At 35.8% G+C, this 21,737-nt stretch overlaps 4 protein-coding genes across 11 annotated transcripts; 2 read left to right on the forward strand and 2 right to left on the reverse strand.

The window, feature by feature from the left end:
- The first annotated feature begins 668 nt into the window (after positions 1–668).
- Positions 669–10,462, forward strand: LOC111810532 (putative ADP-ribosylation factor GTPase-activating protein AGD11). Of its 5 annotated transcripts, XM_087124118.1 has the most exons (13): positions 671–894; positions 965–1,028; positions 1,143–1,207; positions 1,311–1,401; positions 3,448–3,519; positions 3,912–3,959; positions 5,818–5,902; positions 6,625–6,700; positions 7,987–8,150; positions 8,244–8,496; positions 9,287–9,403; positions 9,504–9,599; positions 9,836–10,462. In XM_087124118.1, the coding sequence occupies exons 4-13, from the start codon at positions 1,359–1,361 to the stop codon at positions 10,115–10,117; spliced, it is 1,236 nt and encodes a 411-aa protein (XP_086980244.1). In that variant the 5' UTR covers positions 671–894; positions 965–1,028; positions 1,143–1,207; positions 1,311–1,358; the 3' UTR covers positions 10,118–10,462. The 5 variants fall into 5 exon arrangements, with proteins under 5 accessions (XP_023553031.2, XP_086980247.1, XP_086980244.1 ...); XM_087124121.1 differs by having other exon boundaries at positions 670–1,028; positions 9,287–9,379; XM_023697248.2 differs by having other exon boundaries at positions 671–1,028.
- On the reverse strand, positions 4,069–13,481 carry LOC111810554 (protein SENSITIVITY TO RED LIGHT REDUCED 1). 3 transcript variants are annotated; one of them, XM_023697275.2, is made up of 3 exons: positions 13,357–13,481; positions 12,175–13,121; positions 4,069–4,765 (listed from the first exon to the last, which is right to left on the reverse strand). In XM_023697275.2, the coding sequence occupies exon 2, from the start codon at positions 13,038–13,040 to the stop codon at positions 12,207–12,209; it is 834 nt and encodes a 277-aa protein (XP_023553043.2). In that variant the 5' UTR covers positions 13,041–13,121; positions 13,357–13,481; the 3' UTR covers positions 4,069–4,765; positions 12,175–12,206. The 3 variants fall into 3 exon arrangements, with proteins under 3 accessions (XP_023553043.2, XP_086980255.1, XP_086980258.1); XM_087124129.1 differs by having other exon boundaries at positions 4,069–13,121; XM_087124132.1 differs by having other exon boundaries at positions 4,069–13,089; positions 13,357–13,473.
- A 625-nt stretch (positions 13,482–14,106) lies between these two features.
- LOC111781514 (uncharacterized) lies at positions 14,107–16,850 on the forward strand. 2 transcript variants are annotated; one of them, XM_087124136.1, is made up of 3 exons: positions 14,107–14,330; positions 14,808–15,107; positions 16,457–16,850. In XM_087124136.1, exons 1-3 carry the CDS (start codon positions 14,176–14,178, stop codon positions 16,518–16,520), a joined length of 519 nt encoding a protein of 172 aa, XP_086980262.1. In that variant the 5' UTR covers positions 14,107–14,175; the 3' UTR covers positions 16,521–16,850. The 2 variants fall into 2 exon arrangements, with proteins under 2 accessions (XP_086980262.1, XP_086980267.1); XM_087124141.1 differs by having other exon boundaries at positions 14,107–14,306.
- A 636-nt stretch (positions 16,851–17,486) lies between these two features.
- LOC111803546 (mitochondrial phosphate carrier protein 3, mitochondrial) lies at positions 17,487–21,209 on the reverse strand. Its single transcript, XM_023688006.2, has 6 exons — positions 20,751–21,209; positions 20,085–20,446; positions 19,965–20,008; positions 18,268–18,482; positions 18,058–18,182; positions 17,487–17,967 (listed from the first exon to the last, which is right to left on the reverse strand). Exons 1-6 carry the CDS (start codon positions 21,042–21,044, stop codon positions 17,901–17,903), a joined length of 1,107 nt encoding a protein of 368 aa, XP_023543774.1. The 5' UTR covers positions 21,045–21,209; the 3' UTR covers positions 17,487–17,900.
- Between the last annotated feature and the right edge of the window lie 528 nt (positions 21,210–21,737).

Genomic DNA, 21,737 nt, shown 5'->3' on the forward strand with positions numbered 1-21,737 from the left:
TCCAGGACATTTTAATGTTATTTTCTGAAAGTTTGTGGTTATTTTTGAAACTTGATACTCACGATTTCATCTATATGCTAACTGTGAGAGTGTTTTTGAAGTTAAAGTTTTAAACAGTGAAGCTTGAAAGTTAAAACTAAAAAAAGACAATATCTATTAGGGGTGAGGTTAGACTGTTACAAATGGTATAAGAGTCAGACACCAGACAGTGTGCTAGCGAGGACGCTGAGCCTCTAAGGGAGTGGATTGTGAGATCCCACATTAGTTGGAGAGGAGAACAAGACATTCTTTAAAAGTGTGCGAAAATCTCTCTCTAGCAAACATGTTTTAAAAATCTTGAACGGAAGTCCAAAACGGAAAGCTAAAAAATAACAATATTTGCTAGCGGTGAACTTAGACGGTTCGGAATGTTTAAATTGACGCATAAAAAATCCAAACGAAAAATATAAATTTAATTATAAATTTTTAAAAAAATTGTGTGGTTAAAAAATAAGTAAACAACGTGCATTAGATGTCCCTGCCGCCCTCTTGACCTGTTCTTCTTCATTATTATAATTTTAAGAAAATGTGTTAATTAACTGATTTAATTTTCAACTAATTATCTGTTAATTACTGGATTTTGAACTAATTATTTTTAATTAATCATCATCTCTTCTGGACACTTACATCATATCCATGAACTACGTTGACTTGAACGAACATCAATGATTTTTTTTTCTTTTCCATCGAAGATCATCGGGCCCATTTCTTCCATTCTCAAAATCAATTGAAGTTTGTTGCTAACCGACCAACAATTTTTGAGCAATGAGATACACATTCTGATATTATCAATTTCTCTCTGATTTCAGTTTTTTCTCTGCATTTGTTCCACCAAATTCCAACGAAGATGATAAGGTTTTGCGGTTTTCGTTAATTCTTCGACATTTTTCGTTTACGAGCGTTTTGTATGCTTCGTTATCTGCAGATTTTCCGTTAAATGCGTTGAACTATCTCTAGCATCGCGCCTTCCTTCTTTTGTTCCTTGAACGGTAAGCATTATTTGGAGTTTTTCAGCTTGTTTGTTATGCGTATTCGGTTTAATTTTGGCATTGGAGTGTTGGATTTTCGTTTTCGTTACTACATTTTGATTTTGTTACATGCAGAGAAAAGGCAGGGCAGAGCTATGTTAATCTACGCTTAATCATTTCATTCGTCATTGTACAAACCTGTAAGAACTCCTTTGATTTCCTTTCCACTGTGTTTATAATGCTCTTTCTCTCAAGTTTTAGATTATGACCTAGTGGATTAACTAAGAGAACTGCTGCTTTCAGATTCCCCCATTCTTTTATGATTTGTGTGCTCGTTGTTTGAGGCTGGAGATGTCAACCCAGTCGAAGAACTCCGATTCAAATGCCGTTTCAGGTATTTTTTCATCTCTGCAAATGATTATTCGTGTTCATAGCCCAAGATATCTTCGCGTTGATTAATTTTGTGAATTTAAGGGTTGGGATTCTTGTGATATTAGAATGTGAAACTCACTAGACTTCAGTTTGGTGGATTATACTACTGATACTCAATACTGGAAGAAAACTTTGTGGCTTAGTGTACAGATTAAGATTTGCATATCAGTTCTTAGTTGAATAGTTAATCATCCAATAGGAAGTTGAGGGGCCTTACAGTAGCCAGTAAAGTGATGATTAGATTAACTACTGATTAACTGGAATTCTCTTGTTTGAAAAGGGAAGATGCCTCAATTTGGGCACCATTCTCCCAGGATTTTTGTATCTATCCTCTGGGACTTATTATATTGAATTGATCCCTTCTTTGTATGTTAACTTCGAGGCTACTTTTGTTGGGCTGTCTTTTTGTATGTCCACTCTCTTTTGTCTGGTATTCTTTCATTTTAATCTCAATAAAAGTTTACTTTCTCCTACAAACTACAGGTTTTAGGAAGCTTTAGATACATTTTGAATAATCTAGATCATATTGACATATTACGTCCCCGACATCATGTGCTTCATAGTCGAGATGAAAAAAATATCAGCTGGTATTTGAAGTGTGTTGATAGGTTTCCAAGTTTATGCTCAATGGAATGTTTTAGAGTTTCTAGATACCCCTTAGAAGTTATATGCTAAGTGGGCAAATATTTGGATAACTAGAGATAGAACTGGTTCTCAAATAGAATGGCGAGTATGGGCTAGAGTTAAAAAAATGGAGATTGGGTGGAGAGACAGATCTTGTGTGGATGAACTTAAGATTGAACCGCTTCTTAATTATTTGAAATGTATGGTGTTCTTTCAACCCTTGCAATCTCTCCTATGAGCTAAAAAGTTCATATTTCCAGTTGATACTTCTCAAACATTTATTTGGGATATTACAAAATCAGTTCATTGATGATTTTGTTTTTTTTGTCCAAATATTTCCTTTTATGAGAGTAAGTATAATGGTGAGTGTATAATAAACATATTTTATAGCCAACCGGAGCATTTTCCTGTGTATTCCTTCCTCTGAGGTTGGAGGTTCGAATTCCTCCCTTCACATTTGTTGTACCATAAAACATTTTTGTAATAGTAATTAAGTCATTGATAACTTTGCAAAGCTTTTTGATTTTTATTGAGATGATTGATACATTATATTGATGCGTCATATGATTTATCTTCCCTTAAGGTTGAACTTTTTTTTGGGTGTAATAAGTCTCTTATGGACTCCGAAAAACTATTGGGATTTGAATACGGTGTCCCATTTGATAATCTTATGGAAGGGTCTCTCTTTAGGAAGTAAAATTGTAACAGTTCAAGCCCACCGCTAGCAGATATTGTTCTCTTTAAGTTTTTCCTTCTAGGCTTCCTCTCAATGTTTAAAACGCGCCTGCTAGGGAGAGGTTTTCACACCCTTATAAGGAATGCTTCGTTCCCCTCTCCGACCGATGTGAAATCTCACAAAAATAACTGTGTGATATTGAAAATGAAGATGGTCTATGAACATGGAAAGACCAAAATTTCAGAAAATTTGAGCTGGTTGACTAAATCTTTGAATGCAAAGTGTGCTCGAACCATCAAAGAAAAGCCTTAGTTACTATAAGCTATTGAGTAATTATAATAGAACTAATTGGTGTACTTGAAAACTGCTGAAACTTTATACGTCAATCTTGTGTGATTATTCTGTTTTTGTTGTGGAGGTTGGAAAATAAGAGTGTAGACATGATCATCACAAACATATAGGATTTACATTTACTACTAAATGAGTATCCTCTTCAATATATTGGAACTTGTATTGTAGCATGGTGGGTAGGCACTTATTTTTCATTTGTTCAAATGGACCATTGGGACCTGTTCACTGCTATCTATTCTTTTAGGCCATTACTCATATTGCTTAAGAATTGTAAGAATGTATCTATTGTTACCGATGTATAAAGAGCTCAGCTCATGTTATTATTGAAATTTCCTTGACATGATTGAAATGTGCTAGGCGTTTGTCTCTTCGATCTTCTGTTTCCAGATTCAGAAATGCGAGGCTGGGACTGGAGTCGAATGCCCTCTGGTATTATATCTCAATTCTCTGTATCTCTATAAATGCACTTGCACTCATTAAGGAATATTTTTGAAAGAAGAAGAAGCCAAATCCTGGAGGAAGTGTAAATTGTAGGAAATGTAATACCTAGTCAACCTGCTGAGTCGATACAAGTATTGTATGTTGTGCATTCCAATTTCAGGAGATTAATTAATTACTCAGTTAGGAATCATTAGGAGATTAATTAATTACTCAGTTAGGAATCATTAGGAGATTAATTAATTACTCAGTTAGGAATCATTTTTAACTTTTTAATAAGTGATCTTTTACCGTAGATTGCATATCATCAGAATACATAGTTTAGCTGTCAGATCTTTCACTCTTTTTCAGTTCTTCAATTCTCTATGATCTCTTGTATTCAGATTCAGAAACGCAACAGTGGAACTGGAAAAAGGATCAACAGCTCTCTGGTATTATATCTTCAATTCTCAATATCTTTTTAAATGTAATAGCATTTACTATGGAATTATATTGAAAGTAGATGGAGCTAAATCCCATAATTAGTTTAGTTGTGGAAAATGTAAAATCTAGTCATCTTGCTGATTCTTTGGCCAGTAATGTCTTCCAGTCTAAAAATTAATTTATATCATGAGAGATTAATTAATTAGTGAACTAGGAATCATTTTGAACTTCAATGAAAGGTCTTTTACTGTAGTTTGGGTAACATCAGAATGCTCAGTTTAGCTGTTAGATATTCCACTGTTCAATGCTTCCAATGGATAGCCTTAAGATCAAATCCTCACAAGGTTGAATTTCTTCTTGATTGGCAATCATCTCTGTAATCTCCTCATTAAGTCCTTGGTAGAACGGTTCATGGTAGCTTCCTCATCCACATATAAGTTAATCTCCTCAAGCAATGAGAGCATCTTTTCATAGTATTTTTCCACATTTTTGCTCCGTCTCAAAGTTCAATTTGTGGAAAGATTTAGTAACTAAACGCTTCCTCATTAGAAGCTTGAACTCTTTCCATGAGGGTATTGCATGATTTCCACTGTCTTTGACAACTAAACATTTCACCGTGTCAGTGCATATTTCTCAAATGCAGAGACAAACTTTTACCTTTCCCTTTTCAGTGTAGTTGTGGTGATCAAATATGGCATCCATTTCCTCCTTCCAAAGAAGGTACTCAGGATTTTAAATCTTCCCAACGAACAATGGAAGCAAGTTTTGATCAACTTGTGGCAATTCCTTGAAGCTCTATTTTGAGTATACATGGCTGCAAAAAGATGTTAGCATATAGAAAATTGGACCTTACAATTACTCCCTCACGTGTTTCACTCAAAAGATGTAGCACTCCCTAAAAAATATTTAAAATCTCTCCAAATAGGAAACAAATATTTAAGAGTTTGCAATATCAAGTACTTTAAGAAGCAAGTCTTGAATGCACAATCGAGATTGACGTGAAGTATCGATTCTCAAAGAAACAAGTGAAATGAAATAAATGAGAAACTAAGAATCAATAACCTCAACTTCAAGACCCAACAAACTATAAATAAGAAATAATAATAAAAAAAGAATCAAGGAAATGAGGAAATAAGATTCAAGAAATAGAAACAAAATTCACCCAAACCTATATTTGACAAGATTTAACTTTTAGCACTCTAGAAGCTGAAATCTCAAATGATTCTTAGAGTTTGATCTTGAAACATTTAACCTACTTGAGCTTGCAGGACAAGATTTCCCCTCCTAAGACCAGGTGATCTCTTTTTTTGTCATCTTCTGCTAAGTAATTGCTTTAGTATGATTCTTACACTGGAGTCGATGAGGGTCTGATTGGATGATTTGACCACTTGCAATTTTCTTGATGACATGCTTTTAGTTGTTTCTCGTGAATATCAAAATGATAGCAACCTTCTTAATTTGGTTTAAGTTTTCCCTTCCTTTAACTTTTTCTGGGACCATAACACAAAGCTGAACTGATCCCATCTTAAAACTAAAGAATGCTCAGTGTAGAACGAGGGGAACAGGAAACCCCCTATATTATAAACGAATAGAATCCTAAGTTCAAGGTCTTGTACATTTCTTTCTCAATTGTTATTATATTTTTGGTCAGATTAAGTTTGAGAATTTGTTGTTTGCCATGCTGCCAATCTCTGTTGCGTACCCATGTTTCTACTTTCTTGAATGTTGTATTTATTTCCCACGGATAATCGTCATGTGCACTTTTTACGTTCTTTTGTAATGAGTTATGTTTCTAGTACCCTATCACCACCAGATATATTTGAAGAAGCTTTGTTAACTATATTATCTTGTGCTGCCTTCAATCAGGCCCCCAGAAAAGGTTGGAAGATCTGTTGCGCCAATCTGGTAATAAGTTATGTGCAGATTGTGGCTCACCAGATCCGAAATGGGTGTAAGTCTAAATGTTTTATTTTCTTTTTATTTAGATATTCATTCATACAAGTTTCAAATTGACTCTCTTTCTCCTTGAAGTCCTGACCAAATTGTAGTGTGGTGTGTGGGAAATGTGATGAAAATTTAAAACTAGGTGCCATTGAATTGTTCAAGAGAGAAGTTCCCATTCCTTACTCTCAAGTTTCTTCTGACATCAATAGAACAGTTTTTTCTGTTTTGCCATTGTTTCTTTCCTTTCTTGTCCTTCCATATGAACCCATGGGGAAACAATTCCCTCTTGGAAGTTCCTCCCTCAAGTCAGTTATTCAGACGTTGAATAGGTGGATTAAACTTCAGCCAACTGACCGTTTTCATATGTTGCGTGCCTCTTTTTCTCTCTTTTCTAGGGCACAGGGAGGGAGTAAGTTAATAGTTGCCGTATGATTGTTGTTGAGATCTTTATTCTGATCTCTTCTGGAAGAAACAAATGGACTATTATTAGGGAATTGAGACCTCAATCTACTTGGGCTGACCATTGAATCTCCTTAGGCCACTTTATGTCACACCTGACAAGTCTCTTTAATGTGTATAAATTAGAAAAGGATCAGTTACTTTTATCACTCTTGATGTCTTGGGTGGTTTCTACATCACACAAAATGCAACTGTTACCTTTGATATCTACTGAAACTTCTTCAACATGAGTTTAGTTTTTTGTTCATAATCTCTGATTTTTGGATGCAGATCGTTAAATTTGGGAGTATTTATCTGTATAAAGTGTTCTGGAGTACACAGAAGTCTTGGAGTTCATATCTCTAAGGTTTCTTCTTCTTCTTCTTCTTTTTCCTATTCTTCTTGGAGTATTTACCTTTGATATCTACTGAAACTTCTTCTTGTTTCTTTATTATCTCCTAATAACAAACACACAATGTAGGTCTTGACCATGCTGCTTGATGACGTGATCATTTTAGATAAGCTTTCCATATTAGAAAAAAATTTATGGCATTAGACAATATCGTAAAGCAGGTCACAGTATCAACATTGCCAAAGAACACTATCATAGTCTGACGCTCCAAAATCACAATCTAAATAATATAACCTTTGATCTTTCTATGCTCATCATCAACCTCAAAATACCTTGAACAGTATACCCAAATGAACAAATGTCAGATGCTTTTATTTGCACGTCTGCTCCCACAGTTGATTGATACTTGATATAGATGATAAATTGTACTCCTTCAAGTGTAAAAGGAAAGTTGGCACTGTAGTTGTATGAGGAAAGGATGTTTTGGTTGTGAACCTTGATGATGATGGTTGGAAATTCTGAGTACTTAAAATTTAGAGCATGTATGTTTAGGATGCTTCATGTTCTGACTTCAAGGAAATTAGCATAATTTCTATTGAGGACATTTTCTGGTGGACAAAAAGATCACGGATGCACCCTAAGGAATGCTCTTGATGGCAAGGGATTGGGATAGTTGGAGATTCCCTCTAAAGTCCTGGTTTAAGCCCCAGGTGGAAACCTTAGTTTAAAACCTTTGCCATCTCCGGAAGTTGGCGCTGGGATGGGCAAAGGCACTCTTAGGACTAGTAAGGGTGGTCCACGAGCATAATGTAGGGAGTGGTGATACTTGATCTATATGCATTAAAAAAAAAAAAAAAAAAAAAAAAATGAAAGAAGAATTATGGATGCGACATTTTGGGTTGTAAGGCAGATTTGGGATTTAGTTGCTGAGACTTGATAAGGGCAACAGGGGAAAGCAGTTTCCATCTCAACTTGTTTCAGTAGGGAATATAAATAGTTGATCTTTAATTGTTTGAAGATAGTTATTCTCGTTAGGATAGCCAAAGTGAGCATACCCAAAAGTATCCACGACCAAGACGTTAGAGCTTCAAATCCCCCGCTCCAAATGCTGTTGAACTCCAAAAAGAAGTTATTCTCAGTAGGATATACTTATGTAATCCTTCCTATTATATTGATCACCTGAATTGAATTTTGAAGTAATTCCTGTTTACTATTTTGATATGGACTTTAATTTCAATACTGAAGGCTCATATCTCATGCAAAGAATTTTATGATCTAAATTTACCAACAACAAATTCCAGGTTTTCTCAGTGAAGCTAGATAATTGGACGGATGAACAAGTCAATACTTTTATAAGCATGGGTGGAAACGCAGATGTAAACAAGAAATATGAAGCCGGCATCATAGATTTGACCAGAAAACCAAAACCAGATTCCTGTATAGAGGAGCGCTTTGAGTTTATAAGGTATTGCTAGCACACGCTCATTCATTTATCGAGGAATCTGAAATATTGAGTACATTCTATTGTATTAAAGAATCATATTTCTTGTAAATTCAGGAGAAAGTATGAACTGCTACAATTTTATAACGGCAATGGTCATAATTCTAGTGATGGCTCAGTTAATAAAAGGATTTCACCATGCTCTCAAATTAACTCTTCAAGCAAGAATGGTTCCCAGGACAAAAGGCACTATGAGAAACTAGCTACTAGGCATCGCATTGCGAATGCGTTTCGTAACAGCCGAGTTAAAAGAGATAGTGACCACAAGAGTTTCGACAAGAGCAACCCTTCAATCTCAAGACTAGCGTCAGTAAGTTTCTTTGATTATGGTTTTTTCTTATTAATGATTTCTTTCAGCATTTTAAGTTGTGGATTGCTGTAGAGATCACAAATTCCTTTTTATTTTCAAATTTTTGGTTGCAACCATTCCTCTCCTAATTTAAGATATTGGAAGCTAACAATTTCCACATTGATCAAATAAAATCTATAAAACTTGAGGTTTTAAGAGTGTTAATTCTGCGGCATTTACGCAGATCCATGTGGTTATATATCATTTATTTCATGAGGTCCCTAATCTGAGGAATTCTGTTTTTCATTCTTTAATGTTCTCAAGTTGACCCTTAACGACCCTCCTCAAAAAGATTGTTATAATTTTGTTCCAAAAATTGATGCATGATAAGTTATTGTTTATTTGAGCCCTTAGATATGCTACTCATATGCTACTTGACATACTAGTCTTCAATACTTGAGCCACCCCAACAATCAAACTAGTAGGGATCATTTGATATGTTGAGCCATAAAAATGTGCTTTTCTAAGTTATTAGACTACACATTCAAGATGAAGGGGGGACTGAATAAGCACACTAAACGGTTCTAATGAATTCAAAATGCTCTGATTAACCAAGAATGAGTTTTATCTCTTATAAATGCATATTCTTTATCAATGAACAGTTGAAAATGTAAAGCTGGAACTTTGAGCTAGCAGTCAAATTATGTTGGAGATGAGTGAGGGAAATAAAAAGCAAAGCAAGTGTTGTGGCTTAAATTTTTTGTTTATTATGGATGGTTGGATCTTATTACTTTAGATGTAATGTTTGTAGGCAGGTATGGTCGAGTTCGTCGGGTTGGTTAAGGTCAATGTGGTTAGAGGCACGAACCTAGCTATTAGAGACGTGGTGTCCAGTGATCCCTATGTAATTCTCGTATTGGGTCACCAAGTGAGCCTCTCTTTTATATTACTTCGATTCACATTCAGGTTTAAGATTTGTATTAGCTACACTGTTATCTAGTACTGATTCCTACTGCTATTTGTTGCAGTCGGTGAGGACTCGCGTCATAAAGAGCAACCTTAACCCAGTTTGGAATGAGAGCCTAATGTTGTCGATTCCCGAACATATACCTCCGCTAAAAGTGGTGAGCAACAACATAACTTGTTCGAGAATGAAATCATGATTTCAACAACTAAATCAAATTTTGAGTACTATGTTGTAGAAAGATGAGTCCCTTATTCCAAATCTATCACCGTTTCTTGCCAAAAGCATCTTCTTCATCAAGGAACCTCCTGTCTTTAGTCATTAAGTTCTTAAGCTTCCAAGTATATTAGATCTCATCTACAGTTAGTAAGGGATACCAAATGATGATTTCTGCAGCTTGTCTATGATAAGGACACATTTTCCACTGATGACTTCATGGGCGAGGCCGAAATCGACATTCAACCATTGGTTGCAGCCACAAGGGCGTACGAGAAGTCGACAATTGATGAATCAATGCAGCTGGGAAAATGGGTGGCAAGTAATGACAATACGTTGGTAAAAGATGGAATCATTAACCTTGTAGATGGAAAGGTTAGACAGGATATATCTCTTAGATTGCAGAATGTGGAGAGAGGTGTTCTTGAGGTTGAGCTAGAATGCATTCCACTCACACAATAGCTGCTGCTATGGGAAAGTATTGAATTCATATGATTTTATATTTAATCAATCACTAGAAAAAAGCTTGAAAGTTGAAGAAAAAATGATCATTCTCCTTGGGTAGCTGCTGTATATCATTGGCATTTGTAATGTGTAAATAAAAAGATGTGGAATATATGGCTTAGATTTAATCTTCTGTTCTTCATTTGTTCTTCTTTTTTCAGATCCTTAAATTGTATTACAATATTAGAGTTAGAACCTTTCAAACTCCTTGGGAACAGGTGGTGGTAGTCTTTCCCCTTTCATTGCTTTATTAGGACATTGTTTGGAGACAAGATTCTATTCTAGAGGCATTTGGTTATAATTTATGATTGTATATGGTTTGTTAAGTTATAAGATTAGGGGCAAACTGAAAATTATTGTATATGGAAACCCTAGACACTATTATATATATATATATATATATATATATATATATATATATATATATATATATATAACTACACATCAGGTTGGTTCCTAATAAACTATTCTTCGGCATCAATAGTGTCAGCACACATTATATAGAAGCTATTCATTCCAATGCTATTGTTAATGGTAAGAAGTAAAGCAAAACCTAACGAGTTTATAAACAAGATCTTCTCCAACTAAAAAGCTCGATTTAATCCGATCAAAATGAAAACAGGTTTGTAGCTAAGAGATCTAGTAACTAGTCCTTCACCTAGGTGTATAAGATCTTTATGAATTTACTATATCGTTGATTCGATATTTAACACAAAAAGCACAATAATCAAGGTCTACTATGACATATGATTCAAACAATTGATCAAATATAGGGAGTTGATGTGTGATCCCACATGGTTGGAGAGGAGAACGAAACATTCAAGGTGTGGAAACCTCTCCCTAACAGACATGTTTTAAAATCGTGAGGCTAACGGCAATTCGTAACGGGCCAAAGCGGACACTATCTGCTAGCGGTGGACTTAGATTGTTACCGTTGACATTGGTTGATATGCTTAACAAAAAGAACTACATCGTCATTGTCACTTACCATGACACTACCAAGTGAACACTCAATTCATCATAGTTGCGAGATAGAAATCCATCTACCCCTATAATGTAAATTTTTACTCTCAAGAAACCTTTTTTCTATGCATTAGAATCAAGAAGAACTGCGTCGTCATTGTCACCTACTATGACACTACCAAGTGAACACTCAGTTCATCATAGTTGCGAGATAGAAATCCATCTACCCCTATAATGTAAATTTTTACTCTCAAGAAACCTTTTTTCTATGCATTAGAATCAAGAAGAACTGCGTCGTCATTGTCACCTACTATGACACTACCAAGTGAACACTCAGTTCATCATAGTTGCGAGATAGAAATCCATCTACCCCTATAATGTAAATTTCTACTCTCAAGAAACCTTTTTTCTATGCATTAGAATCAAGAAGAACTGCGTCGTCATTGTCACCTACTATGACACTACCAAGTGAACACTCAGTTCATCATAGTTGCGAGATAGAAATCCTATCTACCCCTATAATGTAAATTTCTACTCTCAAGAAACCTTTTTTCTATGCATTAGAATCAAGAAGAACTATGTCGTCATTGTCACCTACTATGACACTACCAAGTGAACACTCAAGTTCATCATAGTTGCGAGATAGAAATCCATCTACCCCTATAATGTAAATTTCTACTCTCAAGAAACCTTTTTTCTATGCACTAGAATCAAGAAGAACTGCATCGTCATTTTCTATGCACTAGAATCAAGAAGAACTGCATCGTCATTGTCACCTACCATGACACTACCAAGTGAACACTCAGTTCATCATAGTTGCGAGATAGAAATGGATCTACCCCTATAATGTAAATTTCTACTCTCAAGAAACCTTTTTTCTATGCATTAGAATCTTATACCATGATGCCGATGAGGCTGTTTTATAATGTTGAGACATCTTTATGTTCTCTCTCTTGATAAATATTCCTATAGTTAGTATTTAATAAGACTTTGAGATGAGAGACAATCAAGTAAAGATCAAAATTCATGAACAATTTTAACACTACATTTACCTGGTTGTTCTTCCAAGCACTAGACAATGTCCTCAAAGATCTGTTAACTGCAGCTCTGTCGGTAAATCAGGGCTGAAAAAATGCCAACTTGAATCATGGAAAGCACCAAAATATTCATCTGAAAGTGTCTTGATTTTGATCTCGCGTGAGAATTTTCTAGAGGCCAAGATGTACTTTGCCGAATCAACAACGGGTGAGTTCTTGAATTCAGATACAAACTGCTCATAGATCTCAAAGCTATTTCCAAACAGCACAACATGATTCAACAGCTCCACCGTCCAATTCTCCTGTAAAAGATTGTTGTACAGCTCTGCCTCGCAATGGGGCATGAAGAACATTGTTGGCTTCTGCGCACATCGCCGTCCTTGCTCATTTACTGATAGAACAGAACAACCAAAGGATTCGATAACCCGACATTCGATTGCAGAAAGAATTGGATCGAACACTTCTAACCTTCCAATCCAACTAAATTTTCTCTTCAACAATATAGCAAGACTGAGCTGCAATCGAGGATTTTCATAATTTTCAATGCTTCCTACGCCATAGATAACCATCCCCATCTTCGACTCCGAGGCCAAAACCCTATTCAAGGATTCCAAGACTGGCATCGTTTCAAGCTCATCAACAAGAGTTCGATAAAATTGGGAGCTCTCAACTTTCTCAATACAGATTTCCATCTTATGCAACAGTTTCGATTCCCTGATTGTATCATTGGCCTGATCAGACGGAGACCAAGTCCGCTGATCTTCTTGTTTTCTTAGCTTCGGCAAATTTTTCCTCTGCCTGCCACAACGAGGTAAAACAACCGTCCAGTCGCCATTATTCGACTGATCCGGAATAGCAAGAGTTTTTGCCGACGCTGCCATTGTTCAAGAGACAACCGTCGAGTTCAAATTACAACTACTCGTTTCTAACCTAAAAATTTTTCATAAAGCAACATGATGATTCTGCATTAATAAAAAAGAAACAGCACATCAAACTCCCGTAGAAAATAGTGAAAATTAAAGCTCAAATTCAATCGGAGGATCACCGAATCGAACCGCGAGGATCACATAATTGTATAAAAAGAAGGAAGATGCCTCTAGTGGAATAATATCGAAATCAGTGACCGTAAACACATGAACAGAAGAAATTCGAGTGGATGAATGCAGAAGAAATTTAAAGGTGCTTTGAGTAACAGACCTGATTGGCGTTCGATTCTTCTCCTTCCGCCATTGACAACGCAGCGGATTTGATTTACCGTTCGTTCATGATTGTACGGCCGTCTGCATCTCTAGCTTTTGCAGGTTAGCGAATAAGAATTGTATTTATTTATTTATTTATTTATTCCATAAGAAATAAATTTTAAAAATATATTCATTTCCAAGTGTTTAAATAAATATTTAAGAGAAAAATATATTTATTATATTTGATATAATAAAACAAAAATATATATTTAAAATTTGAATGATAATGAAACTGGTGAAAATATTTATATAATTATTTTATTATATTTAAATATGATTTAAATAAAATATTTACGTTTAATAATATTAGATATTAAATTATATTCTTTAAATTTGATCGAGAAAGTGAAATCTTTTTAAATTTTTACTTATTCAATCTGTTACCGACTGTCTTTCAAAAGATTCCTATAAATTGGATTCCTGTGTTCGAGTCATAGTAAGAAAGACACTATGAAAGAGGTTCTATCTAGTCGGTTTTGAAGGTTTTGAAGAAGGGTTGACTTTTTGTCAAATGTTCGGACATTTTTAAGCTATAATATTAATTTTGAAATATTTTTTTTAAAGGTGAAAAATTAATATTTTATTTTAAAAAATTAAACTTAAAAAAGTGAGTGAATTAATAATATGAAAAAAAAATTAAAATATACGAGGAATGAGTTACACTACGACGTCGTTTTGTAGTGGGATTGGTCTATGAAGAAGCGGGTCATAATTTCGTAAATACAGGGCGAGGAGAGAGAGAGAAGAGTCGAAAGAAGGCAAGAGAGGAACAAAAATGTCATTGGTAGACTACGCTTCGTCGGACGACGACGAGAAGGCGGCGGAGGAGGAGGAGGAGGAGCAAAATCGGAAGAAACCGGAAGACCGCACCACTGAGGAGCCTCAATTCCCCAACCAAGAGCCGAGGTCTCAATCTCACCCCGTCAACCAGTAACTTTTCTTCCATTTCTTCAGATTTTTCTAGTTCCCAAGCGGGAGGGCTCCAATTCCAATTTCTTTTTTGCTTTTTCTCTATTCCAATCGAAGTTCAATCATTTTCCTGACCTATTTTTTCACAAAGCGTATAGGTTTTGTCTTCGAAGTGAATGATGTGTTGGTTGTATACCAGTTCTTATTTTTTGTGTTCCATCTTTTAGGGTTATTGTTGTTGTTAGATTAGCTGGGAGTAATGGAGTTTGTTGTGCTTCCAGATGTTTTTGAGTGGCTTTTTAAACATCATTATTGTGGTCATACTGTTTTTTTTTTTTTTTTGGTTTTGCTATGGAATTTTGCAAGTTCGAAATGGCTGCTACGTAGGTTTAGGGAATTCTTTAGCTGTTGATTTCGTTACCTTGGAACTAAAGATTTGGTTTATTTTGGTTGGTATTCTGGTGTGAGTGATTTATTTCCTTGTGATTTGCACTGTAGGCCCATTCTTAACCCAAAACAGCCATCTGAAACTAACGAGGATTCTTCTGTGCCTTCGGTTGAGCTTCCTGATGCTTCTCTACTATTGAATTCTCCTACTTCTTCCAGTCTTCTTAGTGGTAGCGATCACTCTTCTCGAGTGGCAGCAGCCATGGCTGCCAATGCATCTCGTAAGAGAGAAACAAATGTTCTGGGATCTTCTCTTCCCCGGAGTAAAGTTCCACGATCGAATTTGCCTCACTCAAAGAATGTTCCAGAGACTGTAGGGCGTTTGTTGGTTCCACCTCAGCTTACTGGAAGGTTCGTTCTATTATATTCTCTCCTTCTTTTCCATTTTTTATGCAAGACGTTGATAATTGGATTTGATGCATCTATATATAGTTTATGAAGTCTGCACTAGGCGATGAGAATCGAATCATTTCGAAATCATGACATACAGATGAATGCATTGGCATAGATATGATTCTAAGTTTATTTCTTTCCCGTGAAAGAGCTATGATTCTAAGTTTAGCACGCACGACATAATGGTAATGTAGTACTAAGAAGTTAGGTATAAGATAAACATGGTTTTTCGTTTTTGGCCACGGGAAGTTTTGTTAATACACTCGGTTCTATGAAAGTAAGTGCGTCTATGGCTGTTGGTCATCATCATTTCCTTCCTTGCAAAAACTTTGAAGTTAAATGTGACTCAGATTCCGTCCGATGTTATCGAGCCTGATATCAAGCATGCAGTTTATTCTATTACAAATCTCTGTAGTTAACAGTAGAGTTGAGTTTCATATTAGTTAGTCAGTGGTTTGCTTGGATTAGGATCCGGTTTTCCATTTGGCAGTGAAACTAGTGGGTTTCCAGATATATATTTCATTCCTTCTTTTGCTTATTAGAACAAGATATACAATCTTCTATATGTGGGGTATAATTGATTTGGGGTTTCTAGTTCAGAGGGATGGAGCATTTCCTTACCAATGCCTTGCTATTGCTCCAAGTAACCGTAACTTCTTTAAGATATTACAATTTCACTGATTTTAATAGGAAAAAAATTTGACAGAAGAATCTTTCAACTGGTACGATGCTCCTCTCTTTGTTGTTCTTATTGCTAGTTTTTGTGTCACTGTTTTTCAATATGCTGGATGTGCTGAAGGCCTCCAGCAAGTGTGATTCTATTGCCTCAAGAACTTAGCATGTCATTACTCTTGTGAATATAACGATGCATGTGAGATCCCACATTAGTTGGAGAGGGGAACAACACCAAGGGTGTGAAAGCCTCTCCCTAGTAGACGCATTTTAAAACTTTGAGGTTGACGGCGATACATAACGGATCAAGTCAGACAATATCTGCTAGCAGTGGACTTGAACTTTTATAAATGGTATTAGAGCCAGACACCGGGCGGTGTGCCAGCGAGGACGCTGGGCCCCCAAGAAGAGTGGATTGTAAAATCCCACATCGGTTGGAGAGGGGAACAATACCGAGGGTGTGGAAACCTCTCCCTAGTAGACGTATTTTAAAACCATGAGGCCAATGGCGATACGTAATGGGCCAAAGTGAACAATATTTACTAGCGATGGGCCTAGTACAATGCATTTTCTATTTTGTTTAGAATTTGTGATGAATTGTGATTGCAATCCTGAACTTGTTTTGCGTTTGGCAGGAGTAACATTGTCACTGAAGATATAAGCAAGTTGTTTGTGAAAAAGTCGGCCAAGCCCTCATAAGAGGATTTCTTTCTAGAGTTGTGTTGGTTGTTGCAGCTTTCATTAATAGTTTATAGAAGTTGCAGGTTGGTCTAATGCACTTTGTAGAATGTGAAGAACAGTGCACTCATCTTTACTACTACCCAAAACGAGGGGGGGGTGCGGAAAATGACCCAAGTTCAGATGCTTCTCTTCTATCTATCGTTTCTCAGGAATTGCAATGATTTGTGGGTTATCTGTGGTACGTGAATTTTCCCCCACCTACAAAAACTAATGGGGCATAGTTTTGTTCTGAATCTTTTTCCCTTGTTCTTGTTTAATTTAGGTTAAGATATCATTTTAGTCTTTGTACTTATTAATCTTGAAATTAGTCTGTGTAATGTTAGTTTAAGTTTAGTTTTTATCAAAATTGATTAAAAACTAACAATAATTTTTAATTTTCATGCAAAAAAAAAGATACAATGTGAAATAGTATTTGAATCTTTGTTGAAAATAGGAAGACAAAAACGGGACGTTATAAGTACAGGGATCAAAATGATATTTCAATCCTTCCTTTTCTCTAATCTAAGGATTAGTCTAATTTTTGTATCCTAAAATTATTATATCAAGTGACAATTGTTTGAAAGAAACTTGCTTAAAATAAATGAAAGTGGTTTTATTATTATTATTATTATTTAAAATAAGATGTATTATTCAAAAAAATGACTTTGAAGGGTTTAACTGAAAAGTCTCTCAACATATTTATAATTAATAGGCAAGTTTATATTCTAAAGGTCCTTCAAAAAGGCTTTTAAGTCATTTGATCCTTTGGTGAACCAATAGACAAACACTGATTGATGCAATCATTGAAGTTGTCAATGAACTAAATCAAATGTGGAAAAGCTTCATGATTTTCAACCCTATTATATATATATATATATATATATATATATATATAATAGGGTTATAAGGCTTCACACTATAGCTAACCAAAATAGCAATAAGTAATGAAATGAAAACTGGGCCAAATCTTTGTTTACCCATCATCTGTCAGTTTATTTGGCAGAAAGTTTGTTCCTGACATGGGTACAAAATACATCCTCATATCATATGCTCATGGTTCTTAAGCCATCAAACTGCAAATCTCTATCTGAATTATGAACTACTACAAACAAGTATTCCAAGCTAAGGATGAGATCAAAACCATCCCCAACAAATTCAATGAATTCCGAGGAAAAAAAAGGAAACCGATACCGAATGGAAAAGCGTCCATCATCCATTCTATGAAGAAATTCTTCTGGCTTCGACGACTATAAGCATATCATCATTCTAAGGTTATGTTTATTCAATTCTATGGAGAGGTTTCTCCCCAACTCGTAAAAACAACAAAACTCCGGATGATCGATGGATCGAGCATCAATCTCACGCATTTGCAAGCTCAGAAGCAGAAGGTGTGGGGGCAGCAGGAGCAACACCACCAGTAGTAGGCCTGGTCGAAAGAAAGTGTCAATGTGAGTGACAGCTCTTAAACGAATGGAGGAAAATCAGGATAAAGGTATTAGCCATGGGATGAACTTACAGTCCAACGAACACTTTGAATGCATCGTAAATGCCCCATTGAGCACCAGTAAGAGTTCCAATCATGACGATACGGAGGGGTAGACCACGAGTGAAGAGACCCCATAATCCGAGCTTCTTGACAGCCTGCACCATGAAAACCCAAAAGTAATGAAACAACAAATAGAATGCAAACCAAGTATAACTCCGTCCAAAAGGATGCAGCACTCACGTCTCCAACAGTTGCTCCTTTGGCATTGTTGAGGAAAGACACGAGATTATCAGCAGGATGAGACACAATAGCACAGAAAACACCAGCCACATATCCACCAGCAAAACTAATACCAAGCTGGAGAGATTTGCTGCACTGGTCCTTTGGTGCGGGAACGGCATACTTGTATATCATCTCGACAATTGTCTCGAAGGAAGCAAACTTCATCATTGTGTCTGAAAGAAAAGCACTGATCATTAAGAATAGCAAATAAAAAAAATAAAAAAGCAAAAAGCAAAAGATTGCGAACAAGATAAAATCACAGCTTGTTGATTAAAACAAACCGAGAATACTATGCTTTGCAAACCACAATCTACTTCACAATTTAGGCTTTTAAATCCAATCACTGAATCGTGATCAAATGGAATTTTCTTTTCTTTTAGGATACTTTGAACAAGGTCAAATAACAAAAGAAAATTGAGCTTTGACGACAATATAAAATCAAAGAATAGAAAGAAAAGAAAAAAAAAAAACAGATTTATGCCATTGGCTCATTCACTGGACAACCATGTTGTATGAAACTCAAGCACATATCGAATGATGACAGTTAGAAAGTTCTCCTAATCAATTTAGGGATCCCCCCGTATCTTTCTACCATAGTGGGGGAGAATAAAAGTTGAGCAACATTGTGACATCAAAACATCGCCATATGCACAAACTATTATCCTAATCAATTTAGGGATCTCCCCCCACATCCTACTACCATAGTGGGGGAGAATAAAAGTTAAGCAATATTGCGACATCAAAACATCGCCATATGCACACACTGTTCTCTGCCACAGACACGAGGAAAAGTTGTTCTGAGGGAGAATAAAATTCCAATTCCTTCAACCATTGTGGTACAACGTTTGCAGACCCCAGATGACTTGGGAGTAAATTGTGTAAAACAATTAGCAACCCCCATACTTAAATGGTTGGGGATAGGGATGAATTCTTATCTTTTGTCCAAAAAAAAAAAAAAAAGATGACTTGAGAGTAAATTGTGTAAAACAATTAGCAACCCCCATACTTAAATGGTTGGGGATAGGGATGATTCTTATCTTTTGTCCAAAAAAAAAAAAAAAAAAAAAAAAAAAAGAACAATCAAAGTAACTGAAAGTCAAATTAAAGAATATCTTCAAAATAATTTTTCTGAAATCTCCACTTGAAGATACAGAAAATGCAGAGACAATACAAAACTCCAGAAAATCGTACATCGCCATCAAACAACAACAAAAATTACCAAGGAATTCCAACTGCAATTAGGTGTACCAGACAATGATGTAGACATTATATATTAACGGCCAAGCATCTATGAACAGAAGCAACTTCCTAATCATCAACAAATGAAAAATATTGCCAACTACAATCCATGGCCCCAGCTAGGGATGGCAAAACATCTCCACGGGATCAAGCTTCTGCCCCAAAGGGGCATAGATTCCCCATTTCGAAAACCACAAGTATATGCTTAGCACATTCCTATAATCTTGTAAAATCTTGAATTATAGGAATGTGCTTGTAGTGATAGCTAAGCATATCAATTTTAAAGTATAATTCTTCATAGTTCCAAGTTTGTTATGTATGTGCGAGAAAACACGATCATTCATTCCAAGAAAAAGCAATAGGAACAAAATAAGCACATAGAAGTTACAGATAAGAATTTTTCTTTTTTAACTTACATGGAATCTGGCGACCCCAGAGTGGAACAATACCCTTGTACAACCTGCAATTACAAACGAGTTGTAACTCATCAATCCATTATTACATCCAGAAATATTTCCTCCTGTCATGTCACGTACCCTAGAGTTCCTTCAGATTTGACAAACTTGGGAAGTCCATCCGCTAGCCCTCTAGCGAATCCAGGCTGAGTTTGAACCCGAACCTTGACTGCTTCGAAAGGGCAAAGTGCAACATCAGCAATCACCTCAGCCGATGCAGAGCCAGCAAGGTAGATCAAGGTCTTGTACTTAGCAGCGTACTCAGGTCCAGCAATATCAGTGTAATACTTCTTAAAGAACTCGTAGAAACCAAACTTGCAAGCACCCTGAGCACTGTAGCCAAGAAGGGTAGGCACCCAACCCCTAAAGAAACCCCTCACACCCTGCTCCTTAAGCAAAATTCCAAAACCAGACGAAATGCTTTTGTATTTCGCAGGGTCGATCTGAAAAAACATAACACTGACATTAACAACTTAATTAGAAAATTCATAACTAGACTATTCCTAAAATATATCGCCCAAGTTCTAGATCTGATCCATACAAAATTCAACCACCACCGAAAAAAGAAAAAAAAACAAAAAACAAGAACCTCCTAACAAAGCGAGAAAACCAACAGATCTGATCAGAATAGAAATGAATCAGAAAACGACGACAAACATTTCAAAATCTCCAAACACAAACATAAGCAACCTAATCGGAAACGCAAACACAAGCAGAAAACTGATCACAAATCGAAGCGAATCAAACCTGCATATTGCATTTAACCAAATCGAGAGGAGTAACAGTCATATGCGTGAGACCACAGCTGAGAATCCCACCAAAAGTACAAGCAGCGTAGAACGCCGGCGAGTACAACTCAATCTTCTTAGACGGCTCACTCGGGGCAGGAATAACAAAGGTCTTAGGAGAAGAGGAAACCGCATCAAAAGTGGATGAAGACTGAAGCATCTTCTTAATAGGCAGAGTGCGAGTGGAAGAAGGTGAAGAATAAAGGAAGCTGGGGATCAGAGATTGACGAGAGGGTCTATCAGAGAGCGCCATGGGAGATGGAACTTGGAGCAGAACAAATCAAAGCAAAATTCCAACAATGGAGAAGAAAATGAAGCAACCCTAGAAGAGGAACCTCGCTTTTTTCTCGCTCAGAAACGGATCCCTGAAACGCCCAATGGCTCTGATTTTCTCTGAAATGGAGAAATGGGGTTTGAGATGGGTAGTTGCTTTTATAGTCAACGGGCAGCTATGACGCTGCCCGAAGTCGCGTGGGACACACGCGAGAAATGGACGGTCATTGGTGACTCCAAATTATGAAGTGGCCTTTATAGGACTTTGTCCTTTTTTGACGGTTCCAATAATCAACGGCTACGATTGAATCTTGAATGCGAATTATGAGTATAATCTTACGTTGTCTTATTTCAGGTTTAATTAATGTCTAAATCAAATGTTTTTTTTTTTTTAATTATGATTTAACTTTTTTTTAGTATGTTTTGTTTTAATCATAATTATGAACAATATTTATCATTTTCTTTCGAACATACATTTTCCTATATTCATTTAATTAACCTATTCTTTTAAATATATTTTTTTAATTTTTTTATAAAATATTATTAGATTTATCAAATTGTTTTGCCATTTTAACATAAATTATATTATTCAAAAATAAAAATTATTTGAAAGAAAGGTTTATTTTTAAACAAATATATATTAAAATTTGAAATTGAAAAAAAAAAAATCTAC

Source organism: Cucurbita pepo, chromosome 1, assembly GCF_057944985.1.
Source record: "Cucurbita pepo subsp. pepo isolate OVF chromosome 1, ASM5794498v1, whole genome shotgun sequence".
Classification (NCBI taxonomy): Eukaryota; Viridiplantae; Streptophyta; class Magnoliopsida; order Cucurbitales; family Cucurbitaceae; genus Cucurbita; species Cucurbita pepo.

Excerpts from the sequence above, each read along its gene's own strand:
- LOC111810532 (XM_023697248.2), top strand. The coding sequence starts at position 1,359 with ATGTCAACCCAGTCGAAGAACTCCGATTCAAATGCCGTTTCAG. Across the intron at positions 3,520-3,911 it reads CTGGAGTCGAATGCCCTCTG|ATTCAGAAACGCAACAGTGG; the intron begins GTATTATATCTC and ends TCTTGTATTCAG. Across the intron at positions 3,960-5,817 it reads AAAGGATCAACAGCTCTCTG|GCCCCCAGAAAAGGTTGGAA; the intron begins GTATTATATCTT and ends GCCTTCAATCAG.
- LOC111810554 (XM_023697275.2), bottom strand. The coding sequence starts at position 13,040 with ATGGCAGCGTCGGCAAAAACTCTTGCTATTCCGGATCAGTCGAATAAT.
- LOC111781514 (XM_087124136.1), top strand. The coding sequence starts at position 14,176 with ATGTCATTGGTAGACTACGCTTCGTCGGACGACGACGAGAAGGCGGCG. Across the intron at positions 14,331-14,807 it reads CAATCTCACCCCGTCAACCA|GCCCATTCTTAACCCAAAAC; the intron begins GTAACTTTTCTT and ends TTTGCACTGTAG. Across the intron at positions 15,108-16,456 it reads CCACCTCAGCTTACTGGAAG|GAGTAACATTGTCACTGAAG; the intron begins GTTCGTTCTATT and ends TGCGTTTGGCAG.
- LOC111803546 (XM_023688006.2), bottom strand. The coding sequence starts at position 21,044 with ATGGCGCTCTCTGATAGACCCTCTCGTCAATCTCTGATCCCCAGCTTC. Across the intron at positions 20,447-20,750 it reads TGGTTAAATGCAATATGCAG|ATCGACCCTGCGAAATACAA; the intron begins GTTTGATTCGCT and ends ATGTTTTTTCAG. Across the intron at positions 20,009-20,084 it reads AAATCTGAAGGAACTCTAGG|GTTGTACAAGGGTATTGTTC; the intron begins GTACGTGACATG and ends TTGTAATTGCAG.